The 26,235-nt window shown below is 37.8% G+C and overlaps 2 protein-coding genes across 17 annotated transcripts in view; one reads left to right on the forward strand and one right to left on the reverse strand.

Annotated features, from left to right (window-relative positions):
• Positions 1-21,081, reverse strand: part of LOC132694076 (uncharacterized) — a 225,942-nt gene extending 204,861 nt beyond the window's left edge. For 4 of the 14 annotated variants that reach the window (XR_009617153.3, XM_078449682.1, XM_078449680.2 and 1 more), the window contains exons 1-2: positions 20,942-21,081; positions 20,452-20,522 (exon numbers count right to left, since the gene is read on the reverse strand). Coding sequence is in view for 8 of the 14 variants with exons in the window: in XM_078449682.1 (XP_078305808.1) it covers positions 20,452-20,522; positions 20,942-21,081 (211 nt within the window). In the remaining 6 variants the exon portion in view is untranslated. Of the gene's footprint in view, positions 1-16,457; positions 18,957-20,424; positions 20,523-20,778; positions 20,806-20,941 lie in introns of those variants that run through there. The other 10 variants (XR_013556709.2, XM_078449684.2, XM_078449683.2 and 7 more) reach the window with 6 other exon arrangements.
• CNOT2 (CCR4-NOT transcription complex subunit 2) overlaps positions 21,001-26,235 on the forward strand; it is a 130,453-nt gene continuing 125,218 nt past the window's right edge. For 2 of the 3 annotated variants that reach the window (XM_060656984.3, XM_078449675.2), the window contains exon 1: positions 21,004-21,112. In XM_060656984.3, the coding sequence (XP_060512967.1) occupies positions 21,108-21,112 (5 nt within the window). In that variant the 5' untranslated portion in view covers positions 21,004-21,107. Of the gene's footprint in view, positions 21,113-26,235 lie in introns of all 3 variants that reach the window. The other variant, XM_060656985.3, reaches the window with a different exon arrangement.

The following is a 26,235-nucleotide window of genomic DNA, read 5'->3' on the forward strand; positions in this document are numbered from 1 at the left end:
TTCTCTGCTTTCTCTTTCTCCCTAGTACTTAACCATATCTAACATACCAAAATTTTGCTTATGTATTAATGTCTATTGCCTGCCACACTCTGCCTGCCTCAGATAACTGAGGTATCTCCATTTGGCGCATAGTAGATTGATAGAGAGAGGGTAACATGAGAAGACATTTCATTCAGTGATCCAGTTTCTCAAGGCCAAGAGTAAGTTGTAAAATTCAAGAGAGCAATTTAGGAGGGTTGAAACGTAAGTTCTGTATTTATATAGCCATTCATTTTTTTTTTTCCACAAAGAACTGTCACAATAAGAATTTATCTGTGTATCAATTTCACCCATGAATCAGGTAGCCAACCTGAAAATCCAAACCAGAAGTTAAAAAAAAAATAGTTAGTTTGGCTTTCTTAACTGTTGTAAAGTTTTTAAGGAGAGAAAGGCTATTAAATCTGTTGTAATTAAGTAGAAAGGTTCTTGGTCAAATTCCACTTTGCACATTATGAAAATATGTAAACTAAATAAGCCTGATTAGGTGCATTGCGATTTACCTGCTGTACTTTCTAGGTTCTACAGTCATAAGCTTGTCTGACAAATGTGAAATATGAGTGGCTTTTTCCCCTGGTGATTTGTCTAGTGATTATTAATAATCAGGCCAATGAAGCAGTTATTTGGCATAACACTACGGCTACTTTGCTAAAGCATAGCTTTTTATTAATGAGGCCAAAAGAATGTTCTACTCAAACTAGGAAAATTCATAGCTGATGCCATTAACTTATAGAAAATAAGTCCTAGGACTGCTTATTAAAATTTCATCCTCTGTTGAAACTGAAAAATAACTTTTCTCTTCTTAGAAACTATGAATTTATATATGTTGTTCTAATACAAATTATGATTTAACTGATACCAATTTCTGATTTTTTAACATAGCTATCCACTTTAATTTGGACTGTGAGAAAATATGCTAATGACAACTTTTGCAGTCATATCGTCAACTAACTTTCTAAATAAAACCTTAATAAGCATAAGTATCCTTAAAAATTCTTGAAGAGGGGTGCCTTGATGGCTTGATGGTTGAGGACCTTTGATGGACCCTTTATGGTTGAGGGTCCAACTTTTGATTCTAGCTCAGGTCATGACCTCACGGTTTGTGGGATTGGGACCCTTGTTGGGCTCCATGCTGAGCATTGAGCCTGCTTGAGATTCTCTCTCTCCCTCTCTTCCTCTCCCCCACTTACACGCATGCTGTCTCTCAAAAAATACTCTCTCTCAAATTAAATATTAAAAATTTGTTTTAAATGTTTATTTATTAATAAACACAAAGTCTGACTGTGGGGCTTGAACTCAGAACCGTGAGATCATCACCTGAGCCGAAGTTGGAAGCTTAACAGACTGAGTCACCCAGACGACCCTCAAAATAAATATTAAAAAAAAAAAAAAAAAAAAAAGAATTCTTGCAGAAGACAAGATTAGAAGTTGTGTTTGTTGCACTAGACTTCTACGATTCTCATTATGTTTCTTGCACTTATGCAGAGGGCTAATTTCGTGAGCAGGCAACCTATGCAGGAATGTAGGCCTGTTTGTTTGGCTGTACTATCAGACTAACTACCTGATATTCTATTAAAAGTAAGGATTGTTTAACTTTGAGAAGATCATATATAGAGCAAATAACTTTCATTGGAGAATGTGTGTAAGTAAAGGAAAGGCAGAGCAAAGAGAAATACGGCAGCAAAAAATTCTGGGAAACTGGAAGTCAGTATGGACTGCTCAATCTCTCTTCTACCTACAGTTCTAAACTTAAAAGTTCATACGAACTTTCAGCTCTGCGCAAGGCTTAATGGGTCAATTTTGTCCTTGGTCAGGAAAAAATTTAAGGAGCACAGTGTCTATAGCTCACATTACTCTTCATAAGGTTAAATGGCTAATCCTTCATCAACTTCCTATAATATTTCTAGTTAAAGTAGTTGGATCCCTAGGCCTTAATAACTTGTGCAGTACCCACTTTCTGTAAGATTGGTTTGTCTTCTCCCATCCCCAATCTCCTGTGGAATTAGAGCGCTCCTGCAAGAAAGAAAGTGGGGCCACCTGGGTGGCTCAGTCAGTTAAACATCCGACTTTGGCTCAGGTCATGATCTCACAGTTCCTGAGTTTGAGCCCGCATTGGGCTCCACGCTGGTGATGCGGAGCCTAGTTGGGATTCTCTCTCTCCCCCTCTCTCTGCTCCTTCCTCAGTCTCTCTCTCTCTCAAAAATAAATAAATAAACTTAAAAAAAAAGAAGTACTTATCAGGGATGAGGACCTACAACGATTAAGGGGTAGGTGTCAAAGATTAACTTGTTATCCTAAGGACTTCTTAGATACAACGAATTTTGACATATGATCTAGTTTAGTATCAGTAGTTGAGGGCATGTGTAGTTGGGTAGAACCAAGGACTATGTTACTTTCATCATTCAAAGATTAAGTCTATCAGACAGCAGAGTTCTCATGGCTGCTTTTAAAATACAATGCTATTCATATTTTAATAGAATATTTCTACTGCTATATTCAACATTTGTGCAGATTAAAGGGCAAAATGAGAATGCTGTCCTTCCATTTACTTATCTTTTGAATCTTCAGACTGTTGATATAAAAGCAAAAACAGGGCACCTGCCTGGCTCAGTTGGTAGAGCATGTGACTCTTGATCTCAGGGTCATGAGTTTGAGTCCCATATTGGGCTTAGAGATTACTTAAAAAAAAAAAAAAAAAAGCATAAAAAAAAATAAGCAAAAATATTTTGGTGTCAATATAAAAAACATTTTGGGGTTAAACTTAACAGTCTTCATGACCAACTTTTTATATCTAAAAGCTGATAACTGCCAGTCTGGCAACACAATTTTTCAGGCAGAACTCCAACTGCCACAGAGAAAGGAGGAACAATGGAAAGCTTGACTCTTCTCCTTCCCTAGCTAAAGGAGGCATGCTATATAAACAGTTTTCAAACTCAAGAGTACAGTATAACTTTGTATAGTATAGTATGTAACATATATATATATATATATATATATATATATATATATATATGTACACATACACACAACACTCACATTTCACCTCTGACACTTCTAGTTACCAAATGTGTGGGGTTTTTTTTTCCCCCACACCAAGCAATTCTCCAATTCTCTGTGGATACTGGCTGGATGTCCTACAAGTCAATTTAATTCCGACAATATCGATATGGAAACAGCATCAAATTCCATTGTTTAAGGTGTCAGTCCTACAAAAGTGCCCCCACTTCATATGTCCATCCCAAGTCCAGGTTGTTATCTATGCTTTGTACAACTCACCATAAATTGGAGGTTCCCACAGTCCCTTCCTTGGGGACAGAACTCAGGAAAACAGTTTATTTAATGGATCACCAGTTTATTATAAAAGGATATACAGCTCAGGAACAGCCAGATGGAAGAGATACATAGAGCAAGGTATGGGGAAAGGGGTGTGCACCACCCTCCCAGCACCACCATATGTTTACCAACCTGAAAGTCCTTTGAACCCATTTTGTGGAGGCTCCATTACCATAGACATGATTGATTAAATCATTGGCCATTGATAATTGAGTCACCCTCCAGCCCCTCTCCTCTTCCTGGAGGTTGGGGGTGGAGGGTGGGCCTGAAAGTCCTATTCCTCTAATGATGTTGTTGGTTCCCCTGGCAGCTTTCCAAAAGTCACCTCATTAACATAAACTCTGGTATGGTTTACAGGGGATTGTTATGAACAAGACATCTTTATCTTTCTTATCACTTGGGAAATGCCAAGGGTTTTAGGAACTCTGTTAGGAATGGGGATAGGAACCAAATATATATTATTATAAATGACAATATCACAGGGTGCCTTCCTGGGTGGCTTGGTGGGTTAAGCATCCAACTTCAGCTTAGGTCATAATCTCACAGTTCCTGAGTTCGAGCCCTGCATTGGGCTGTTTGTTGTCAGAACAGAGCCTGCTTCAGATCCTCTGTCTCCCTCTCTCTCTGCCCCTCTCCTGCTCATTCTCTCAAAAGAAAAAAAAAAATTAAAAAAATCACAATATCACAATAGTATAGCATTGAGTTATTCAAGTTATACTTGTATCAATCAAACAAAAAATGGTAGTGAAACAGTTACTTTGTGAAAAATCATTATGTTGCTAGATAAGAACTGGATCTTTGTCCTTGGAAAATGTATGGTCTGTTTTTGTGAGCTAGAACAGACACAAGACAGCATCTACTAAGTGTTAAATAAGTACTAAGAAAATAAGTTCAGAACAGGAAGGGGAACAGTGTAGACTGGGATGGAAAGGAAGAATTTTATGGAAAGAAATTAGTTAAAAATTTTTTTAGAAAATAAAACATACTATTCTCGTGTTAGTAAAAGAAACATATAAAATGTTTAACTTTATGAGACATTCGTGATCTTTTCAGTGAAACATGTGGTATCAAAAGTTGCCTATTACTCAATACTGATTCAAAAGTACAAACCAATGAGGTGAAATGTAATTTTGTCCTTAAAAATTAAAACAGAAAGCAATTTGAAAATGGAAGAGAAATATAGTTACTATATCTCTATGGCTAGTTGTGATTGTCTAGCTACTTTATTAAAAAGTCATGTCTTGGGGCGCCTGGGTGGCTCAGTCGGTTAAGCGTCTGACTTCAGCTCAGGTCACGATCTCGCGGTCCGTGAGTTCGAGCCCCGCATAGGGCTCTGGGCTGATGGCTCAGAGCCTGGAGCCTGCTTCCGATTCTGTGTCTCCCTCTCTCTCTGCCCCTCCCCCGTTCATGCTCTGTCTCTCTCTGTCTCAAAAATAAATAAAAAACGTTAAAAAAAAAAAAAAGTCATGTCTTTGGAACATAAAGATTAGATTTTATTTTACAAAATAACAGACATTGCATGTAAATTGGTGAAGGCTGATTTGATTAAACTTATAATAAAGTTAATGATATCTGGAAAGCAGATAAAATGAAGCAAAAATAACATGAAAGAATCTAAATTATTTTATTAAAGGAACTCAGAACAGTCTATTTTTCTAACTGCTCATACTAACAAATCCTTATGTTTGTTAAACCTGCATTCAATTTATAGAATGAAGTAAGAAAGCTACCATGTTTTTCAATTTATCTTTTTTTAAACTTTATTTATTTATTTTGATAGAGAGCAGGGGAGGGACAGAGAGAGAGAGAGGGAGAGAGAGAATCCCAAGCTGGCTCTGTGGTGTCAGAGCAGAATCCGAGGCTTGATTCCACTGTGAGATTATGACCTGAGCAGAGGTCAAGAGTCGGAAACTTAACTGATTGAGCCACCCAGGCACCTCTTCAATTTATCTTAAATTATTTTGGATTTCTAACATAACTTTGAATACCATTACCTATGAACAAGAAAGAAAGAATATATTTACTGTGCGACCTACACATGCCAGTATATAAAAATGTGTTTCTAATCATGTTATTTTTAGCACCTTTTAAAATGGCAGTGCTTCAAAAAAAACTAAAAGACAGTGCTTCATAATCTCATGTTAAAAAGTCTATCTATCTATCTATCTATCTATCTATCATGGCTATCATTTAAGTAAATAAAAGATAACAGATACACACCATCAAGCAGTTATAGTAATGGTATATCCATCCCATTTTTTTATAAGCTACAATAATAATGAGTCTTGAAAAAAAGATAGTAACTTCTTTGACGGCAAAAGCATGTATGTGTGTTTGCAGGTATGTGTCAATGAGAGCTGTTTCCTCAGAGAGGCACTTGGCTAACTCCCTCATCTCTTCAGTTGTCTGCTCTGGTCTAACCACAGTGAGATTCACCCCGAATAGCCTATTTACTAATGAGACCTACCATTTTCTTCGTATTTATAATCTCCATTTCTCTGGCCTAATTTTTCTTATATAGCATAAATAACTTTAAAAAATGTTTTTAATGTTTATTTTTGAGAGAGAGAGAGAGAGAGAGAGAGACAGAGAGACAGAGGGAGGGGGGAGGGAGGGAGAGAGAGAGAGAGAGAGAGAGAGAGAGAGAGAGAATCCAAAGCACGTTCCAGGCTCTGAGCTGTCAGCACAGAGCCTGACGTGGGACTCAAACTCACGGACCACGAGATCATGACCTGGGCTGAAGTTTGACACTCAACTGATTGAGCCACCCAGGCGCCCCGCATAAATCACTCTCTAACATAGTATGTAATTTATCATGTTTATTACTCATTGTCTAGCTTTTCCTGCTAGACTGTAATCTCCACATAGTCAGATCTTCATCTGTTTTATTTACTGACATGTGGCAAGAGCCTAGAATAAGGCCTGGGACATAGCAATCACTTAATAAAGATCTGCTCAATTAAAACAGAATGAAATGAATGAGACCAGAAGCAACAAAAAATCAGTTTCTATGAAGATATAACTATCCATAGCAATATGCTACTTTTTGTAAAGACAAGTTAACTGTGTTTCTTGGATGGGGCTGTCGATTTTACATACATAGATATCTCTATCTCTCCCTCACCGCCGTCCCTCCCTATCGGTCTATAGAGAGAGTCTATAAGGGATATTAAATTTATAGCTAACATAGCTGTCACCAAAATCATGTGTCTTTCAACTGAACTTGATGAAACCTCATTTCCTGCAGATCACTTGCTCAAATGTTACCTCCTTAGGGAAGTCTTCACTGACTACCTTATCTAAAAGAGCACCCAATCCCATAGTCACTCTCTAGCCCTTATCTTGCTTCATTTCCTTCATAATTCTTATCACTGCATAATATTATGATAAATATTTGTTTATTGTCTATCTCTTCCAGGAAAACAGGGAACTTATCTGCCTTCCTTACTGCACTATTTCCCTGTGTTTGGATCAGTGCCTGGCACATAGTAAATATTTGTCAGCATGAATGCACTGAGGATTTGCATGCCCTCATGTTGTTCTTCACATGAGAATGATTCAATTGTTTGTCCCCAGATCTGAAGTTGCTAAGCAATCAGTTGTATTGTATTATTCCCTCACTAATAAACAAACAAAGAATAATTCTTCATGCTTCATATCATATTGAATTAGATGGCTAAAAGGTTTGAACAGGTCATGCTAGATATTATTCCTGAAACATCAATGAAATTCACTACTGACCTGGAAGATTACATCTTAAATCATATTTAAAAAAAAATTTTTTTAACGTTTACTATTTTTGAGACAGGGAGAGATAGAGTATGAACAGGGGAGGGTCAGAGAGAGGGAGACACAGAATCTGAAGCAAGCTCCAGGCTCTGAGCTGTCAGCACAGAGCCCGACGCGGGGCTCGAACTCATGGACTGCGAGATCATGACCTGAGCCAAAGTCGGCCGCTTAACTGACTGAGCCACCCAGGCGCCCCTACATCTTAAATAATATTAAATAAAAGATCTACTCTTTGCTCTTTTCTGGGTGAAGCTGTATTAATTTTATTGAATTGGAAGTAAAGACACTAATCTAAAATTTTGTGAAATTTCATTTGATTAAAAAAGTTAAGGCCAATGTAAAAAGTAAAGAGGTACTTTAGACCTCTTGCTCTTTTCTTTTTTAAAAAGTTTTATTTGAGAGAGAGAGAGAAAGAGAAAAAGAGCATAAGCAGGGGAGGGACCAAGAAGGGAAGAGAATCCCAAGTAGGCTCAGCACTGTCCGTGCAAAGCCTGATGCAGGGCTTGATTCTGACACAGGGCTCGATCTCACTAACCATGAGATCAAGAGTCAGCCGCTCAACCCACTAAGCCACCCAGGAGCCCTGAGACCCCTTGGCTCTTTAATTCTACTTTTGGTTTAAAATCTGGCCTGGGTGACAATAGCAGGATTGAATGACACTGCAGTGTGTGGGTGACAATACCAGGATTGAATGACATAGCTGCTTGTCTTTGTAATGAGGGCAAATGTAAAATAAAAAGCAGGGCTTAAAAAAAATACATTGTGTAAATGGTGTTCTTTACTTTGTTATCTGGACCCCTAGAATCTTCACCAAAACCGTCAGTTGTGGATACACCTCTAAAGTACTTGTAAGGATGCTTTAAATTTCAGAAATTCAGAAAGTTCACAAAAGAGATTGATGAAGAATTATAGAAATCACAATTTTTATAAAACTTAAGGATAAATGTTTTAAAGTGTTTGTCTTCCTTAGCAAAATGTTTCAAACCCTTGAGAGAATAAACAAGAAATGTCTTTATTATTTTCAGTAACTATCCCCAACAATATCAGGTAGAATTTCCTTGTTTCCAGAGGGGTGGCTCCTTTAATGATACATTACATATATATTCTGTGATTTTCAGACACTTTATTAAATCATAACAACCTAAGATTAAATAATCAGTCTTGTTAACTTGAAAGCTTCAATCTCTAGCTCAATTCAAAACTCTTCTGCCCTCCTTCTCCTGCCTACCACCCACCTTAGTACAGGTAAAGCTCTAGTGACTTGGAGGCAGTAGGGGAACATCCTGGCTCACAGATACCTGTTTTTCCTCCCTTCCCAGACTTAGTGCCCTCGTTCATGGCAGAAAGAAGGGACAAAGAAAAGAGCAAAGGCTTCCTTACTTGAAAGACAAAAGGGCAAATGTTTCCTGAGCCACCCAGGCGCCCCCCCCCCCCTCCCACCACCAAATACAGTATTTTCTTAAATGTAGTTAGATAGTTCATGGTTTTGTGAGGTATTAAATCTTAAAAACAACGAAGGCACTTAGAGACATGTGTATATATATTAAAAATATACATATTAAAAATTCCAGTAAATGTTGCAATAATGAAACTTCTTTTACTTTAACTCAGCATTCCCTGTGCTTAATTTACAATGGAATCCTTTTTTTTTTTTTTTTTCCCCCACAGAATACTTGCCAGTATCTCGTGAAATTAGTCTGAGGAACCCAGTTGGTATCCTCCCTCCCTCTCTTCTTTTTGTAATTTTTGAGTCCACAAGGAACTACACAGATCTATGCCAGTTCCTTAACTTAAAGCAGTATAGTAAGTATGTCTGTTGTTGGTTCATTCAAAATAGAGGCTTTCTCCTCCCTCTGCTACTATAGTAAGAGGTTTTTAAGAAAAAAAGAAAGAAGGAAAGAAAGAAAGAAAGAAAGAAAGAAAGAAAGAAAAAAGAAGAGAGAAAAAAATTCCCTGGCTTTTAAAAATTCCCTGGAACAATTTCCTTTTGAGATGAGGCTACCAGAAAAGGCCTTCCCTCCTAATTAAAAGTCTTATGTGTTATGATTTCTTTTTATTCTACATTATCAAATATCTCCTCAGTGGCAGCTGCTGAGCTTGTAAGTCAATGGCTGCTTTTCTGAGTTTTGCCACTTAACTGTTTCTATGCCCACTTATGTGGGTTATGCTTACGAACAGTGATTTCCTAATTATAGGCTGCTTCATTAAAAGGAAAAGAGAAGATTTGGAGATACTTCTTCAAGACCATCACCATCACCAGTCAAAGGTATAGCAGATGGAGCAACTTTTAAAATCCAGAAACTAATAGCAACTAATATTATTTATATTGATGACATACAAGTGTTTTAGAATATACGGTGTATACCTCTAGTCTAGGTGGTCTTTTATTTTCTTAAGTACTATTTAATTTTTTAAGTAATCTCTCCACCCAACGTGGGGCTCGAACTCACAACCCCAAGATCAAGGGTTGCATGCTCTACCTATTGAGCCAGACAGGTGCCCCAGGCAGTCTTTTAAAAACACCTGAAATGATAAGTTCTAGCTACTTCATATAGAGTTGGACACCTTATTAAAAACGGAAAGTTACTTGAGAATTATTATAAATGTTTAGTAACTATCTTCTTGTAAACAATGTCTTTAAAAAGTCATAGGCCTTAAAAATCCTGTGAGTAATTGTAGAAGGGATGTCATCCCAGCAACTGAAAAAGATTAGCTAATGTTTATTTTATTTAAAAAAAGTATTCTTACAGTACAAAGTACAACATAATCACTACTTGATGCTATAAAAATGTAATAATTTAAGAATATGTTTCACTTTCCTGCCTTACCTGACTTTTTATTTCTCAACAGAAAACATGTAACAGCCAGTGAGCACACTTGTGTTTGCTGTCACTTTTAAATGGCTTTTATATTATCTATTATTTTCTTGTATTTTTCCCTCTCAGATGCTCCCTTAATAATTAGCTTCTCTATTCAAAATTCTTAGATTACATGTAGTATTTCACATAAAAATACTATCATTATAGCAACTAGTATTTTGTGATTGTTTGCTTCATTCTACATTATGCTAAGGTTTACAAAGATCATCTCATAAAATGTTAACGACCCTGAAAGACATGGTAATCTTTCTATGTACAATTTTAAGGTAACAAAACTGAGGTTTGGAGAGGTTAAGCATCTTGCCTAAGGGACCTCAGCTTGTGTGTATTTTAGTTGGATAAAATTTCAGGTCTGAGCTATTCTAAAACCCCAAGTTCTTAACCTTTGCTTCTCCAATCCCTGGTGATTTAGTAATATATTCTTGAACATTTGTGATTTCTCCTCAAAAACCTTTAGTTTTGAAGTTTCATTTCAAAAATAACTTAAAATGTAACTATACTTTGGATCACAGGGAAGACCATTATATAAATACACACTTTTCACCTGATTTGAATACGAGGTTTTTGTGTTCTAACTGAGTTAGAGCCAAGCTATAAAACTTAAATTGCCCTGGGCTACAGTAGAGAATAAAAACAAACGAATGATGCACACATGACAGGCAAAGGTCAAATATTGTTCCTGCTTTGTTCTGGAACAAAGATTTTTTTTAAAAAAATTTTAACAGAGAAAACTAATGGGAAAATTGAATTATCATATAGTAATGTAGGCATTCCAAATTACAACAAATGTGCTGTATTAATTTCCAATGACTTCCAGCTCAGCAAAACAATAGTCTTTGTTACTTTAAAATTAATGTTATTAATTTCAAATATTTTAGTTTAATTTCTATTATTTCTGGTTTAATAGTTAAAGAAGAGCTATCAGTACAGGTTTACACCAAATTTTCTATGTGCACATAGCACATATTAGGGTAACTTTAAAATATTTATCATATTGGGTACACACAATAATTCTTATAGGGTATTCCTATATTATTCAAGATTGAGGAACAGTACTACATAATTTGTATGACTGGTGCATAATAGGAACTCAATAATTGTTAGCTGAGCCAGAATTTTAATGATCTATCTAGGTTCTCCATATTTATTCATTTGATTGATTCAGCCAAACTACCTTGGAGTTTCTTTCTCATAATAAATGCACTGAACCTACAGTAGGTTTTAGTGTTTATCTTAGACTTTTTCACTAGGGAACACTTAAGAGAATCTCATGGAATCTATAGACTCTTTCCCCCAAAAGCCCCCCCCCCCCACACAGGCACACGTGTGTGCGCGCACACACACACACACACACACACACACAGATATATATCACAATATTATAAACTACATACATTATTAAAAAAGAGAGAACTGGCTGTGAAGTTGGAAATAATTTATATAATTGAAGGCAACCTTTCTTAGAGCCTCCATTTCCTCATCTGTACAGTGTGAATACTACTTATCTCATGTTATGCAGCTGAATGAAATCATGTAATTATGGTGCTTGCAATTTAGTAGATGCCAAATTAAGTGGTAGCTATAATTATTATCAGGCCAATATTGATCTCATATTTTATCTCTAATTACTGTTTGAGGTTTTCTTGTGCTGATTGGTTTGTTACAACTACTTTCTAGTTCCATGGATCTTATATTTTTCTCACCGGTTACCTTATTTGTTTTTTCTTTTTAGGCTACGTATTTTTACAGATGATAGTGATCCACAAAAGCACCGGCGAGTAATAACATCTATAATGTTCAGATCAGAATACTAAGCAGCTTTAACATTGCTGTGATCAATATGAAAGCTGATGAGCAATAAATAGCAATTCAATACAAAGATAAGGATATTTGAAGGGCAAAATATGGGTCACAAGTTTAAACTGGAGATCTGCTACAAACAAGAACATGGAGGAAATTATACTATTATATCGGATAGTTTCTTTGAGAATTACATAACAATAAAAGACGTGTGGCACATAACTGAGTCAATCACATTTGAATAATGAATGATAAATGGATACCACATTAGAACAGAACATTGTATTCAGATGAGAAAGCATTTATTCTTTTATTGCCAAAACTGGTTATATTAAAAGCATCCTTTTATGTTTATATCTGGAAACCAATTCTATGAGGCTGTAGAAAATTTATGAAGAGTTCAGAAAGAATGTCATAAAAATAATGCAAAACTTTGGAAACATAATTATAAGAGAAATCATTACGTAAGGATTTCTAAGGAACTGTTCAAATTCTTTTACTTATTTTCATTATTATTTTGGCATTTTTTCCATTTTGGTATTTTTAAGCATCAAATATTGCATGAAATGTATAGGTGAGGGGTTGAAGATAAAAATTTTTCTATGTGTTTGATATAGTGTCACTATAGACATTGTAATGAGATTTCACAAAATGCTGATGTTTAAGATTCACAAGTACTATAAAATGCTTTTATAAATAAATAGTAACTTCAATATGAGTAGAATATATTAAGAAGCAATCTTAAGAAGAATATGTACAAATGGTGCCTGGGTGGCTCAATCAGTTAAGTGTCAGACTCTTGATTTCAGCTCAAGTCATGATCTCATGACTTGTGAGTTTGAGCCCTGCATTGGGCTCCACGCTTACAGCATGGAATCTGCTTGGGATTCTCTGTCTCCCCCTCACTCTCTGCTCTCTCTCAAAAATAAATAAACTTTTTTTTTTTAAAAGAATATGTACAACGGAACATATTCCCCCTCCCCAAATTATGGCCTTATTAGAGATGCTGGTCATTTATCATAAATGACAATGACTCATTTTAGAATGGTGAATGCTTGAAGTACAGTATGTCCTGGCTTTTTTTTTTTTTTTTTTTCTTGATTTTTAGATCTTATACTCTTACGATTTTATGCAATTTTTACAAATATGCATAGAAGCTAAGCTAGTGATCCAGTAACAGATTTTATTAGTTCTACTGAATTTGTTAGACTGGAAAGGTGAGCCAAAGGCTTTATTCTCTTCCTATTTTGAAAGATGTCAAAGTTGAACACTGGTATATTTAACCTGTTGCTGACTTTCCTTAAACTTTGGCAACTTAAGGCATCCTGGTATATGTATTAATTAAATATTTGTCCCTCTTACTGAACAGACTTATCTATGATAACAATTTTGTTTGTTTAAATGAAACTGGTATCATGTGTACTCACGGAAAATTTCCAATGCAGGTTTTGAGAAGTGAATTAACTATTCATGTTTAACCAGGTAATTGACAGTTTTTTTTGAAACAAAGTTTTTAAACTATTAAGTTACTTACTTTTGATTTCAAAGATGACTGTTTCTGATGTATACAGAACGTGTGTAATTTTTTTGTGGCAGATTTTTGACTGTTTTCAAGCACTGCAATGTGTGATGGATGGTTAGAAACAATAATATATTAGTTTCTACTTACCCTTTTAGGACTGAACTATATCTACTTATTTAAAAAAAATTTTGGTGTGTTTTAAGTAATCTCTACATCCAACTCGGGGCATGAACTCATCACCTGGAAATCAAGAGTCGCATGCTCACGGACTGAGTCAGCCAGGTGTCCTAAATTATATCTCTTTTAAAAATTTTACCCCTGCCTTATGTTTGTCAGCATTCAGTACTGTGGTGGTCCAGATGTAGGTTTATAGATTCATTTTTAGTTTACTTCTTGCACTTTGCAGCATGCTCTACACATTTAGTCCTTAAGGGGTTTCTTTTACAAACTCTGTGGTATAACATTTATTAGCAATCAGATAGAAAACTGAGCAAATTTATGCCATAATTTTGTAGAGAGAAAATGTGCTAAGCTCTATATTTCATCCATGAACAATTTGCAGTGTGAGCACTTTCAAGGAATAAAAATAAAATCCAAAAACAAAAAAGCAATGTAAAACTTTTAGGTTAAACATAAAATAGCTCTGGGGCACCTGGGTTGCTTGGGTGGTTAAGCGTCCAACTCTCAGTTTCAGCTCAGGTCATGATCTCACGGTTTCCTGGGTTCGAGCCCCGCACTGGACTGTGTGCTGACAGTGCAGAGCCTGGTTGAGATTCTCTCCCTCTCCCTCTCTGTCTGCCCCTCTTACTCATGTGGTCTCTTTCTCAAAATAAGTAAACTTAAAAAAACAAAACAAAAAAACATAAAACATAAATAGCTCCTGAGAGTAAGAATTATTGAATAGGATGGGATCAGTTCAAGTAGGGGTGTTTCTTCCAGGACCAAGGCTTTCTTAAGATCTACAGATTTCATAACCTTTACTGTTTCATTGTCTTTGTAATCTTCATTTTCTTTTATACTGAATGTATTTTCACTTTAAGTTCCTCAGTTACAAAACAGGTTAGTATTCAGCATTTGAATGGCTATGACTAAGGCCATTAGTATTTAAAAAGCACAGATAATTTTTCCAATCTATTGTGTACATAACTTGCTTTCATTCCTGCTATCATGTCAGTGTTTAATCTGTTTTTCTTTAAACAGAAATGTATTGGCTGATTTCTCAGGTTTTATTTATTTAAAAAAATTAAAAAAACATTTTTTTAATGTTTATTTTTATTTTTGAGAGAGACAGAGTTGGGGGGTGGGGGGGGGGAGAAACAGAATCTGAAACAGGTTCCAGGCTCTGAGCTGTCAGTATAGAGCCCAATTTGGGGCTCAAGCTCAGGAATTGTGAGACCACAAACTGAACCAGTCAGACGCTTAACCAACTGAGTCACCCAGGCACCCCTAAAATTTTTTTTTAAATCTTTATTTTTGAGAGAGAGACAGAGTGCGAGCCAGGGAGGAACAGAAAGACATGGAGACACAGAATCTGAAGCAGGCTCCAGGCTCTGAGCTGTCAAGTACAGAGCCTGACACGGGGCTCGAACTCACAAACTGTGAGTTCATGACCAGAGCTGAGATCAGACACCTAACCAACTAAGCCACCCAAGCATCCCATTTCTTGAGTTTTAGATTGATTTACTTCTATATTCATTGATTCTGGAAACTGTTGGGGGAGGGATTTTTACTTATTTAAGTGGAAGATACTTTATAATTCATATGTGGGATAGAATTGGCATTAAGAAAATATCTTAACCATGCATTAAAACATTCAACAGTTAACGTAGTTGAGAAAGCAAAGTAAAAAAGTATTTTGTTGATTCTTTTGCCTGATGTGGGAAAAAACTTGTATGAAAGTGATCTGAATAGGTAAAAACATTACTTTGGAGAGGATTCATAATTTTTTTGATTCATAATTTAAAGTAATTATCTTTGCAAGATGAGAGCAGTGATGTTAGGTGATAAAAGTGGACATGATAAAAGATACTACAAACGATTCTACTTATTTTGTTTTCCTTTTTGGTGCTGACTAAACTTTGGAAATGGGTTATTTGCAGTGACTTCTTAAAAACCATCTATTGTCTCTTTTGCTCTGCATTTTAAAACACTCCAAAATCCTGCCTCCTTATTCTACGTAATTTCCACTAGTCCCCTTCTGCTTATCTGAGTCTGGTTCTAGTTGCTGGCCCATGCTCATTTCTACTTCTAAGCTGACCCAGATTGTGTTGTGTCCCCCCAAAATTTATGAGGTGCTAATCCCCTTACCTCAAAATGTTATTACATTTGGATATAGGAACTTTAAAAAGGTAATTAATGTTAAATGAGGTCATATGGGTATGTCCTAATCCAATATGACTGGTGTTCTTATAAAAAGGGGAAATTTGGAAACAAATTCACATACAGGGAGAAGACCACATAAACATGAAAAGGGCCATCTAGAAGCCAAGAACAAGGCTCTGGGAAGAAACCAACCGTCTCAGACTTCTAGCCTCCACAGCTGTGAGCAAAAATGCATTTGTTGTTTAAGTCGCCCAATCTGTGGTGCTTTGCCTGTGGCAGCCCCAGCATGTACAATCTGCCTTTGCTCATGTTATTCCCCTCACTGTGAAAATGTCCCTTCCTTTCATCCCCAGCTATCCAGTCATTCAACATGGAAATTAAACAGCTACTTGGTGAAATTATCCTGACACAACAGTCCTCTTTTTTTCTGCCCTAACAGAGAATTTAGTCCGAACTACAGATTTTAGCAGATCTTAGCACAAAATATGGTAGATGTAAGGATTGCAGGAGTTAATTTAGGTAAAATGCTTACAACAATGCCTGGCATGCAGTGAATCTTAAGTGTTTGCTACATCTGTTGCTGCTATTACTATGTCTTCATTGGAAGATAAAATACACAATTGATAACTATTTGTGAGGCATAGGGAAGAAGGATAAAGATATCAGGCTTGGCAACTGAGTATGTGATACTATTGTTCCAAATCATTCACTCGGTTTTATAAAGACAGAAATAGCGTTTTTTTATTACTATTATACAAAATTTTTATTCTATGAAAATTAAAAAATGAAATAGAAATAATGATATAAAAATAGCTGTAAATAAAAATACTTTTGCAAGGTTGAATTAACCCTTTGCACATATCCTGTTAGATCTCTGTGAGACTACAAATCTCTACAAAATTGGAATTACAGTTGACAACACAGGTTTGGACTGCATGGGTCCACTTACACACAGATTTTTTTTCGATAAATATAGTACAATACTGTAAATGTATTTTCCTTGTAATTTTCTTAATATTTTTTTTCTCTAGCTTCCTTTGTTGTAAAAATACAGCATACAATGCATATAACATTCAAAATATGTTGACTGTTTATATTATTGGTAAGGCTTCTGGTCAATGGTACACTATTAGCAGTTTTTGACTATGTGAGGGAGGAAGTTGGGCATCCCAACCCCTGCATTATTCAAGGATCAACTGTACATTTTAAAACTTCCTCTTTACACTTAATATATCAGGTCAATAACATTTCTTCCACATCATTTTTAATGGCCGAATACTGTTCTCTGCATGTAGCTTAATTTATTTAAGGAATATCTTTAAAAAAATCTTTTTTAATGTTTATTTTTGAGAGAGAGACAGTGTGAGCTGGGGAGTGGCAGAGACAGAAGGAGACGCAGAACCTGAGGCAGGCTCCAGGCTCCAAGCTGTCAGCACAGAGCCCCACTTGGGGCTCGAATTGTGAATCGTGAGATCATGACCTGAGCCCAAGTCAGATGCTCAACTGACTGAGCCAGCCAGGTGCCCCTATTTAAGGAATATCTTAACAAACAATGCAGGAATGAATACTCTTGCAATCAAATTGTTACACATATTCTTATTTCCTTATGATACATTTCTAGAAGAGGAACTTCAGGGTCAAATGCACATGCTCAAGGCTTCTGATACATACTGTCAAACTGCACTCTAGAAGTGTGTGCCATTTATATACTCGGAAGTTTAAGAAGCCCTATTTCTCTGAACCCTTGCCAGTACTAACAAGACATAATCACTTGTTAAAATAACACCTGAAAACCAAATTAATGTGTAACATGTGTTCTGTCACTCACTCCCAAGATGGACTATTAAACTTTTATATTACCATTCAAAGCTTAAGATTCTTACCTACATTTTAGATGAAGAATCTGAGATCCAGTAAGTTACATAATAAATCAGACCACTACATAATGGAAATTTCTGCCCCATATACGATATTGAGTATTCTTTCTGATTTGCCAGTCAGCCTTACCAATTAAGTTGTTTTTCCTATAATAGCCTTGTCAATTTCCCCCAAAAAGGTATACATCTTCATTATCCAGGGATGGAAGCTAGTACATTCCATTAGTTTAGCACAATTTTTCCTAGCTGCTTCCCAGCTTGGATTTTATTTACTTACTAAAAAAAATTTTTTTTTTTTTTTTAACGTTTATTCACTTTTGAGAGAGTGAACGCAGAGCTGGGGAGGGGCAGAGGGAGAGGGAGACACAGAATAAGAAGCAGGCTCCAGGCTCGGAGTTGCCAGCACAGAGACCAACACAGGGCTCCAATTCATGAACCGTTGAGTTCCTGACCTGAGCTGAAGTGGTATGCTCAACCGACTGAGCCACCCAGGTGCCCAGGAGTTTACATATTATGTGAAGGAAACCTTTCAAGACATTTAAAAAAAAAAAAAAAAAAGCTTACCTAATCTTGGATAAGAATCTATTTCATTCATTCAATGGTTTATTTATTCAGTGTTTCATTCATTCAACAGTACTTACCTAATGTATACTATGTGTGGGGGATAAAGCAGTGATCAAAATAGATGTAGCCCCTGCCCCCATGGAACTTAAATTTTTAGTGGGGTAAAGGGAAACAGAAATCAAACAATAAAGATAATGATAAATTATAAATGCTATTTAAAAATAAATGGGAAAAGGAGATACTTTAAACATGGTGGTGAAGGAAGGCCTGTCAGAGATTCTTTCTTTTTTTAAAGTTCTTATTTGAGAGGGAGAGAGAATGAGAGCGTACAGGGGAGGGGCAGAAAGAGTCCTAAGCACTGACAGTGCAGAGCCTGATACAGGGCTCGAACTCAGGAACCATGACATCATGACCTGAGCCAAAAATCAAGAGTCGGATGCTTAACATACTGAGGCACCCGTGTGCCTTGATTTCTGAGTTAAGACCTGAAGGATGAGAATGAGTTAGCTACATAGACACAGAGAAAGTACATCCCAGACAGAAAAAAATAATAGTGCAAAAGTACAAAGGTCCTGAGATGGAGTATCAGTTAAAATTACATTCAGTTGAGAAGAGACCCTAAATAGAGTTTTTAATAAAATAGAAATTTATTTTCTCCTATCAAAATCTAAATGTAGGGGCGCCTGGCTGGCTCAGTCGGTTGAGTATCTGAATCTTTGATTTCCATTCAGGTCATGATCCCAGGGTTGTGGGATCGAGCCCTGCGTCTTTGGAGCCTGCGTGGGATTCTCTCTTCCTCTGCCCCTCTCTTCCACTGGTGCTCACTTGCTCGAACTAAGAAAAAAAAAAAAAAGAAGGTGCTCTCTCTCTCTAGCTCTAAAAAAACCCCCCCCAAACAAAAAACCAAACCAAAACAAAACTGAACGTAAAGAGTGCAGGGCTGGTACGGTGCTCCACAAAGGTCTCAAGAACCCAAGCTCCCACCAGTTTAAGATTTCGCCTGCAGCCCACATTGGTGGCTAGACTTCCAGGCCGTCACATCCATATTCCAGGGTGCAGGATATTAAGAGGAAAAGAGACAGAGGACCGGATGTGTACACCAACTGTATCTTAAGGGTGGTTCTGAAGGGACGCCACATGACCTTTTTGCTTATACGCCATTGGCCAGACTACCACATGGCTACAGAGAGGCCGGAAAACAGTCTTCATTCTGGACAGCCATGTGTCCATGTCTGTTAGCATGAAAAAAAGGGAGAAATTTTAGGGGACAACTAACAGTCTCTGCTACAGACTGGAAAGAGCTTGGTACGTGACACAAACAGAGAGGAAGCAACGAGAAGGGTGAGGACAGGATGAAGTTGGATTACGTGCACTCAGAGGCATATCCAGTCCTAGAACACATCATCTTACACGGAAGAGAATGCTGAAGAGGCAGGAAGGAACTGCTGGGGGCTGGGGAGGAAAGGACTGAAAGAGGGGTTGCTCCTCCTTGAATTCACCTGAAGTAAACAACAGGGAAGTAGAATGTGTAATGAAATGAATAATCAGGCAACACATTTTCTACTGGGAACGTCAGCACCATTCGGGGTTTAATTTAAACCACAGAACGTTTACTAGTATGTCAAAACACCCTGCATTCTGTAAACACAACAAAGTCACCTTTTATTTATCACATCCTTATCTTTCTTGCTATTTAAGATAGACACCCTCTGCCCTTCACTGGTAAGTTTTAAGTTGGATTACAGGTTTTTTTTTTTTTTTGTAAAGAAAAGGTGATTTTTATAGAAGAAACAAACAAGGGAAGTAGAAATTTTATTTACTGCAAATGACTTGTACTTTACATTAATAAAGTCTATCACTCAAACACAAAAGAATAACAATTCACTTTATGAAACTACACAATTCCAAAATACACATGCAGAAGCTCTTTTTAAAGTCCAAAAATGTCGAAAAGTAACAAAAGGGAAAGCATTTATCGACACACAAAGGAATAGAGGTTATTTCGAAGAACACCAATTGAACTTTGAGTGACAGTTACTTTCCTGAAAAACAAAGACTTCACTCTCCTGAAGTTCCCATCAAAGCCACCGTAATTTCAAACGGTATTGCTCACAGCCCAGCCGGTCACTCCAGCTTACATGGGGACTGGGGGGAACAGGAGCGAAAGAAAGTGCTATAAATCTAACTCGGCTAGCGCAAGCTCATTCAATAGAGCTTTAAAAACTTGCTCCCCAATATGCTCCCTCCCATCAAGTTAAAAAAAAAAAAGAAAGAAAAAGGAAGGGTGATGAGTAGAAAATACCAACGGTTTCGGCGGAGGGGAACTCACTTCTCAGGAGGTGATGGTGACGTGCTGCTGGTCCCTGGAAGTGCGTGCACGAACACCGCAGTTTGCGGGGGCTGAGGGAGGAAAACAAGACAACGATCAGTTTTGCTTCAGGTGGTGGGAGTCGGGGGTGGGGTGGGTGTGGGGGCCGTTCCAGGCGGACAGACGTGGGAGGGGCGTGGTGTCCGACACGAACACAAACACAAACACGCTCCGCGTCCCCAGGCAGGGCGGGCTGACGCCACCTCACCATTCCCCGCCCCTGGACCCCGGGGCCCGCCTCGGACCCAGGGCCCGTGCCCAGTGCAGCGCGACCCGGTCTCAGGGGACCTGCAGCGGCCGCAGAGGCCCTGCTCGCTATAACGGCCGCGAAGAAGCGACGAGCCTCCCCGTGAGTCGGTGGAAGACATGCTGAAAGCCGCGGGGAAGAAGGTGAGGGAGTGAAGCGCCTCTCCCCACCCTTTCTCGAACGCGCGGGAAGCCGCCTACCCACCCCCAACCCTGTCCGGTCGGCAATCGCCGCTCCCACCTTCCGCCGCCGCTTTGAGTGAAGCCGGAACGACGGGGGTCACGGCGGGGGTCAGAGGGTAAAGGTCTTGCTCCCAGCAGCCTCCGCGGTGGATACGTCGCCATCTTGGATCCGCGGGACAAGAAAATTCATGCGGTGAGTTTTTGGCAAATTTTCGGAAGTCTGGCAGCGGGGTGCGCGGCGGGGGCGGCGGATTCGGGGCCCCCTCAAGGCCGGGGAATGCCTCGGGGCCGGTCCGGCCGCGTCCGGGGTCCGCGGGCAGCGTCCTGGCCCGCCGCTTCCCGTTGCTTTTGTCTCGGCTCCAATCGAGAGAGGGAGAGCGGAGCGGGCGGGGAGGGGGGGTGGCGGCGGTGGAGGAGGGAGGGGGTGTGTATGGGGAGGGTGGTGGACGGGACGTAAAGCGTCGCTGTACTTGGGTGGCTGCAGCGGCAGCCCTGGATCCTAGCTAGGCCCGGTCCCTTCGGCGGGCGCTGAGGCTTCCCTTAGACTCCGCTCCGCCGAGCTCCCGCCAGCGCGGAGGAGCCACCGTCGCCGCGCTGCTTCCTGGGGAAGAAGAGAAGGCGGCTGCGGTGGTGGCCAAGGAGCCCGGGTCCGCTTTAGATGGGGCTGCCGCGTTCCCAGCAGCTGCCGCGGTCTCTGGCTGTTCACATTTTCTGAGTACACCCACATCACCTGCAACTTGTGTCTGTGTGTGTATGTGTGTGTAATAGATGGGGGGGGGGCGGGACATTGTACTGGCTAACGGGCCTCAGGAGCCCCCAGGCCTTGGGATACCAAAGGGTATGGTTGGTGGAAGGAGGAGTGCAACTGTGATGCTTCCTCTGCCACCGCACCGGGAGGGTGAACCTTCAGTGGTGTGATAGAGAGTGAGACGGGATAGTCCTGGGGCGGCGGAGGAACCTGAGACGCTTCTGTTTGTGAAGTTGCCAGTTCTAGGTTTCTACTTCCGCCGGGGCCTCTCCACCTTGTGCTGCCTTGGGTCTAACTTAAAAGTTTCACGGAAGAAATGAGTGGGGTTGAAAGAGGCCCACCTAGTTTTTCGTTGAGGCTCTGCTGTCCATCTAGAAGAGAAAGCCTCAAACTCCTGTCTTCAGCGAATGCGAATTCTAGTTTTCGTTTATAAAAACACTTCCAAGGTTTTAGAATTTGCATTTATACCATAGCCTGTGGATATGGCATTACCACCACAAAAGTCTTACATACGGGTACCACCCTCGGAAGGAACCTAAACATCAACTTCCCTTGAATCCTAAGAGGAGGCCTTCACTTTTCAACATCTATAAGACCGAATGCAATTCATTCTGTTTCATTTTCATAGAACTCTTGGTCAGAGAATCTTAACTCCTTTCTTAATCTTCTGGACCGTTTATAATAATTAAGTACATTCATATCAACCCTTATATTCTTGGCGAAATAATAGAAAGTACTGAGTTAAAATCTGTTCACGAGGGAGGCCATACTTGAATTTAGAGGTAACAATTGAACACATTTCTTCCTGTTAGTCTTGGCATTGGGAATTTCTAAACCTCTAGAATCGTTAAGTGTAACTTTTGATTTGCCTTTAGGAATAACATAAGTGGAAATATAAAGTATGGGGGCGTTGAATAGAAATTTCAAAGTGTCTGTTTACATGGGTATAAGTTGAATTGTTTAGAAATACTTAGTATATTTGACAAGTTATTTCTCAAACGTCAGTGAACACATCTTTTGCAATTTTGCAAGATAACTTTATCTCAGAGTTAAAGGGTTGATTCAGAATCACAGAGGACTGAAATGGCTAAAACATCTAAAGATGTCTACATTCAGATATTTTAGTTGAAACACTACTTAATGGACCAAGATCGTTAATAAGCTTTGTATGTTGAACTCCTCTTTAGTTTGTAATTCTTATATTAAATTTAAAGGAAAAATAACAATACATACGTAAAAAAGACAAAACTGTTCACTTTGACTTTGTAAAATTCTCATTTAATTTTAAAAAGGTATTTTTCTCATTTTTTCCCTAGGGGCTTGAATTGCAGTTAATTCTGTGCATACTTTGTAGTTTAGACAGGAATCGAGAAACTCACAGTTTCTACATCCTGATTAATGTTGTATCAATAAAAATAAATTATTGTAAGCAGAACCCTTTTATTCTAAGTATACTGCATAGAGATATCTGTAACCTAATCTGATGCTCTTGGGGAATGAGAATTGACTGTATGCCTAAGCAAGCAACAGCCTTCAAATACAGCCTTTAAAAAATTTTCAGTTTCTATAATACTTCCGTTTTAAAGTAAATTTGTGTGGTGGAAAAAAATAGGACAGAATGCAAGAGTGTATTTATATCTCCTTCGTTTGAGAAGTACTTGATCTTGAAGATAAAATAAAACTCAGAATGATATTCTTCCCCAAGAGAGCTAATTACCTATGTTTTTACTTAATAATTTTGGGTGTTTAATTTACTTTTTCATTTTCTGGAGATGCTTTACACTTAGTTTTAACCTGAAATTTTTCTTTGTTCAAAAGTAAATAAGTACTTCAGATTTATGAGTAGATTTCATTACAAGTGCTTCTAACCTAGTTTTGGTTTTTATTTCTTTAATAGATAATGGTATTAAAGTTACTTGTATCTTGAAAGATTCTTAGAGAATTTTTCACAACCTATGGGAAATTATAGTTTTGCCCTGTATAGTGACAAATTTGCTTCATAAAATTTTCTTATACTGTAGAAAAGTAGAAGCATACTTTACTTCTATATATGAAATATGAATAGACCTCAATAGACTAGTAAAAATAAGTTCATTTGTTTTTTACTCCTTAAGAGCAGTGATAAATAGTATTTTTAAATTAACCTGAAATTTTTACCAGTACAAGGTTTGTTCTATTATTACATATTTAAAAACAAAACTTTCCCTGTGCTTGCTTGAATAGGCATTGAGGACAGCTTATGCAAATAGTGATACAGTCTTAGGAAAAGATACTACTAAATAAGATTTTGTTTGTTGCCTAGACCTCTGGTAGATTTTGTAACACAAAGAAGCAAAAGAAACCAAGGTACTAGGTAGGGCAGTTTTACAGAGTTAATCTGAGCTGCACTATAATTTTTGAATATAATTACATACAATATTGATATCAAGGAAGGGATCTAGTGCTATGATAGGAATCATTTTGGTTGATGATACAGGTGATGGTTCCTCCTTACTAAGGTTAATTTCTGCCTGTGATGCTTAAACAGGAATTTCATTGTGACTTTCACTAGATGTTTTGAATAAGCTTTAACATTGATGTCTGTTAGAGAGAGTCTGCCTTTGAAAAGAAATAGAATGGACGTTAGGGTTTTCACTTTTTAAAATTACAATTTTTACCTTGATTTTTACCTTGATTTTACAAAGAGAAATTTCAATTTTTACCTGATTTTAACCTTTCCACATTCAGTTTAAATACTGTATATATTTTTTCTTCTTGCTTTAGTTTTTCTGTTTGGCATCCTTTTTTGACCTCTTAAAATTCCTGTCTATGACAGGTCATGCTCATATGGCTTGTTCATTTATTTACTTTGTCTATACTGTTAGGGATAACCTGGAAAAATAGTTCTTATTATGTTTTTCTAACAGCTTGTTCTCTGAGATGTAGATGCACATCTCTTGGCATATCACTTGGAGGTACACTCAATTATGAAGTAATAAAATGGCTTAAGTGGTTTTTTTTGATAATATAGCTTATTATAATATGGAAATATAAAATAAGTTATGTAGGAAAAAATTTCCCTTTTCTGGACATATTTGATGTATATGCTTACACTTGGGATCTATTTAGATGTAGGTAGATATTTTGGACAACTGTATTTGCTACTTACCCTGAAAGCTTTTGTTTTTGTTTTTTTGCTTTCATATATTTTTATGTGGGTGGGTAGGGGTACTTTTACTACCACGTCTCTGTTTGACAAACTTCTTCGTCAAAACTCTACTGTAGTGTCATTTTTTAAATGAAACTATTCCTGAGTCCCCAAATCCTTTTGTTGTGCTGCTTTTAGTCTTTAAGCTTAAATAATTAAAAGTGTCATGCTGCATTGTAACCTACTGTCCATCCCTACCATCTACCATAACCTCCAGTGGACCTTAAGCACCTTCCTACCTAAGAGGTAGGGTTATGTCTTTATGTTTGCATTTCTAGTACCTTCTGTAGTACATAGTACTTAGTAGGTTGTCAATAAAGGTTATCAGTAAACTGAACTGGTGCCAGATTGTCATTTGACTCCATGCTTTCAGGGTACTGTTTCCCGGTCCATAGACCAGAAATACTATATTGGAAAAGGGGATGGGAAGAAGAACATCCTGTATTATTTTGCTTCCTTGAATTTTTTTTCCTATAGTTTTGCATCATAATTACCTATGGGAGGCTAGATAACTAGCTTCTTAGAGAAATGTATGTAGAGTAAGTGTAGGAAAGGGAAGGATAGTAATAAAGTGCCTCTGGTGACGTGTTTCTGTATTTTTTGCTGTATTTTGTATGGCTAAGGTCACTGGTTGAACGATATTTTGAATAGACAGTCCCAGACCTATGATGGTTAATTTTACAATTTTTTGATGTTATGATGATACAAAAGTGATACTCATTCAACAGAAACTGTACTTCAAATTTTGATATTTTTTTCTCTAGGCCAGCAGTTTTCTGTACAATACTCTGTCGTGATACTGGGCAGAGGCAGCCACTCACAGCTCCCAGTTAGCCATGCTATCATAAGGGTGAATAAACAGTACACCTGAAATCATTCTGTCTCCATATAACCATTTTTTTTCACTTTCAGTACAGTATTCAATAGATTGCATGAGATTTTCAGTACATTTAAAAGAGGCTTTGTGGTATTTTGTCCAAGTGTAGGCTAATATCGTGTTCTGAGCACATTTAACTTAGGCTAGACTAAGCTACAGCATTCAGTAGGTTATATATATTAAATACATTTTCAGCGTAACAATATTTTCAGCTTAGGATGGGTTTATCAGGATGTAATGCCATCATTAGTTGAAGAGTATCTGTATTTTTATTTACACAGTAATATATACTTAACCATTGCTTAACCAGGAACTGCTATTGGATTTGGGCTTTTTGCAGTTAGATTCTGTCACCCTGCCCACCCCCCCACCCTTTCCCCAACCTTTTTTTACTCCTAATGCTTGTCCCAAAGCTTAGGAGTTCTTCAGTTCAAATACCATTCTCCTTATGAAAATTAGTTAAGATGACTTAATGTAGTCTAAAACGTTTAGTTCTGAAACTAA

This window comes from Panthera onca, chromosome B4 (genome assembly GCF_046562875.1).
Source record: "Panthera onca isolate mPanOnc1 chromosome B4, mPanOnc1 haplotype 2, whole genome shotgun sequence".
Lineage (NCBI taxonomy): Eukaryota > Metazoa > Chordata > Mammalia > Carnivora > Felidae > Panthera > Panthera onca.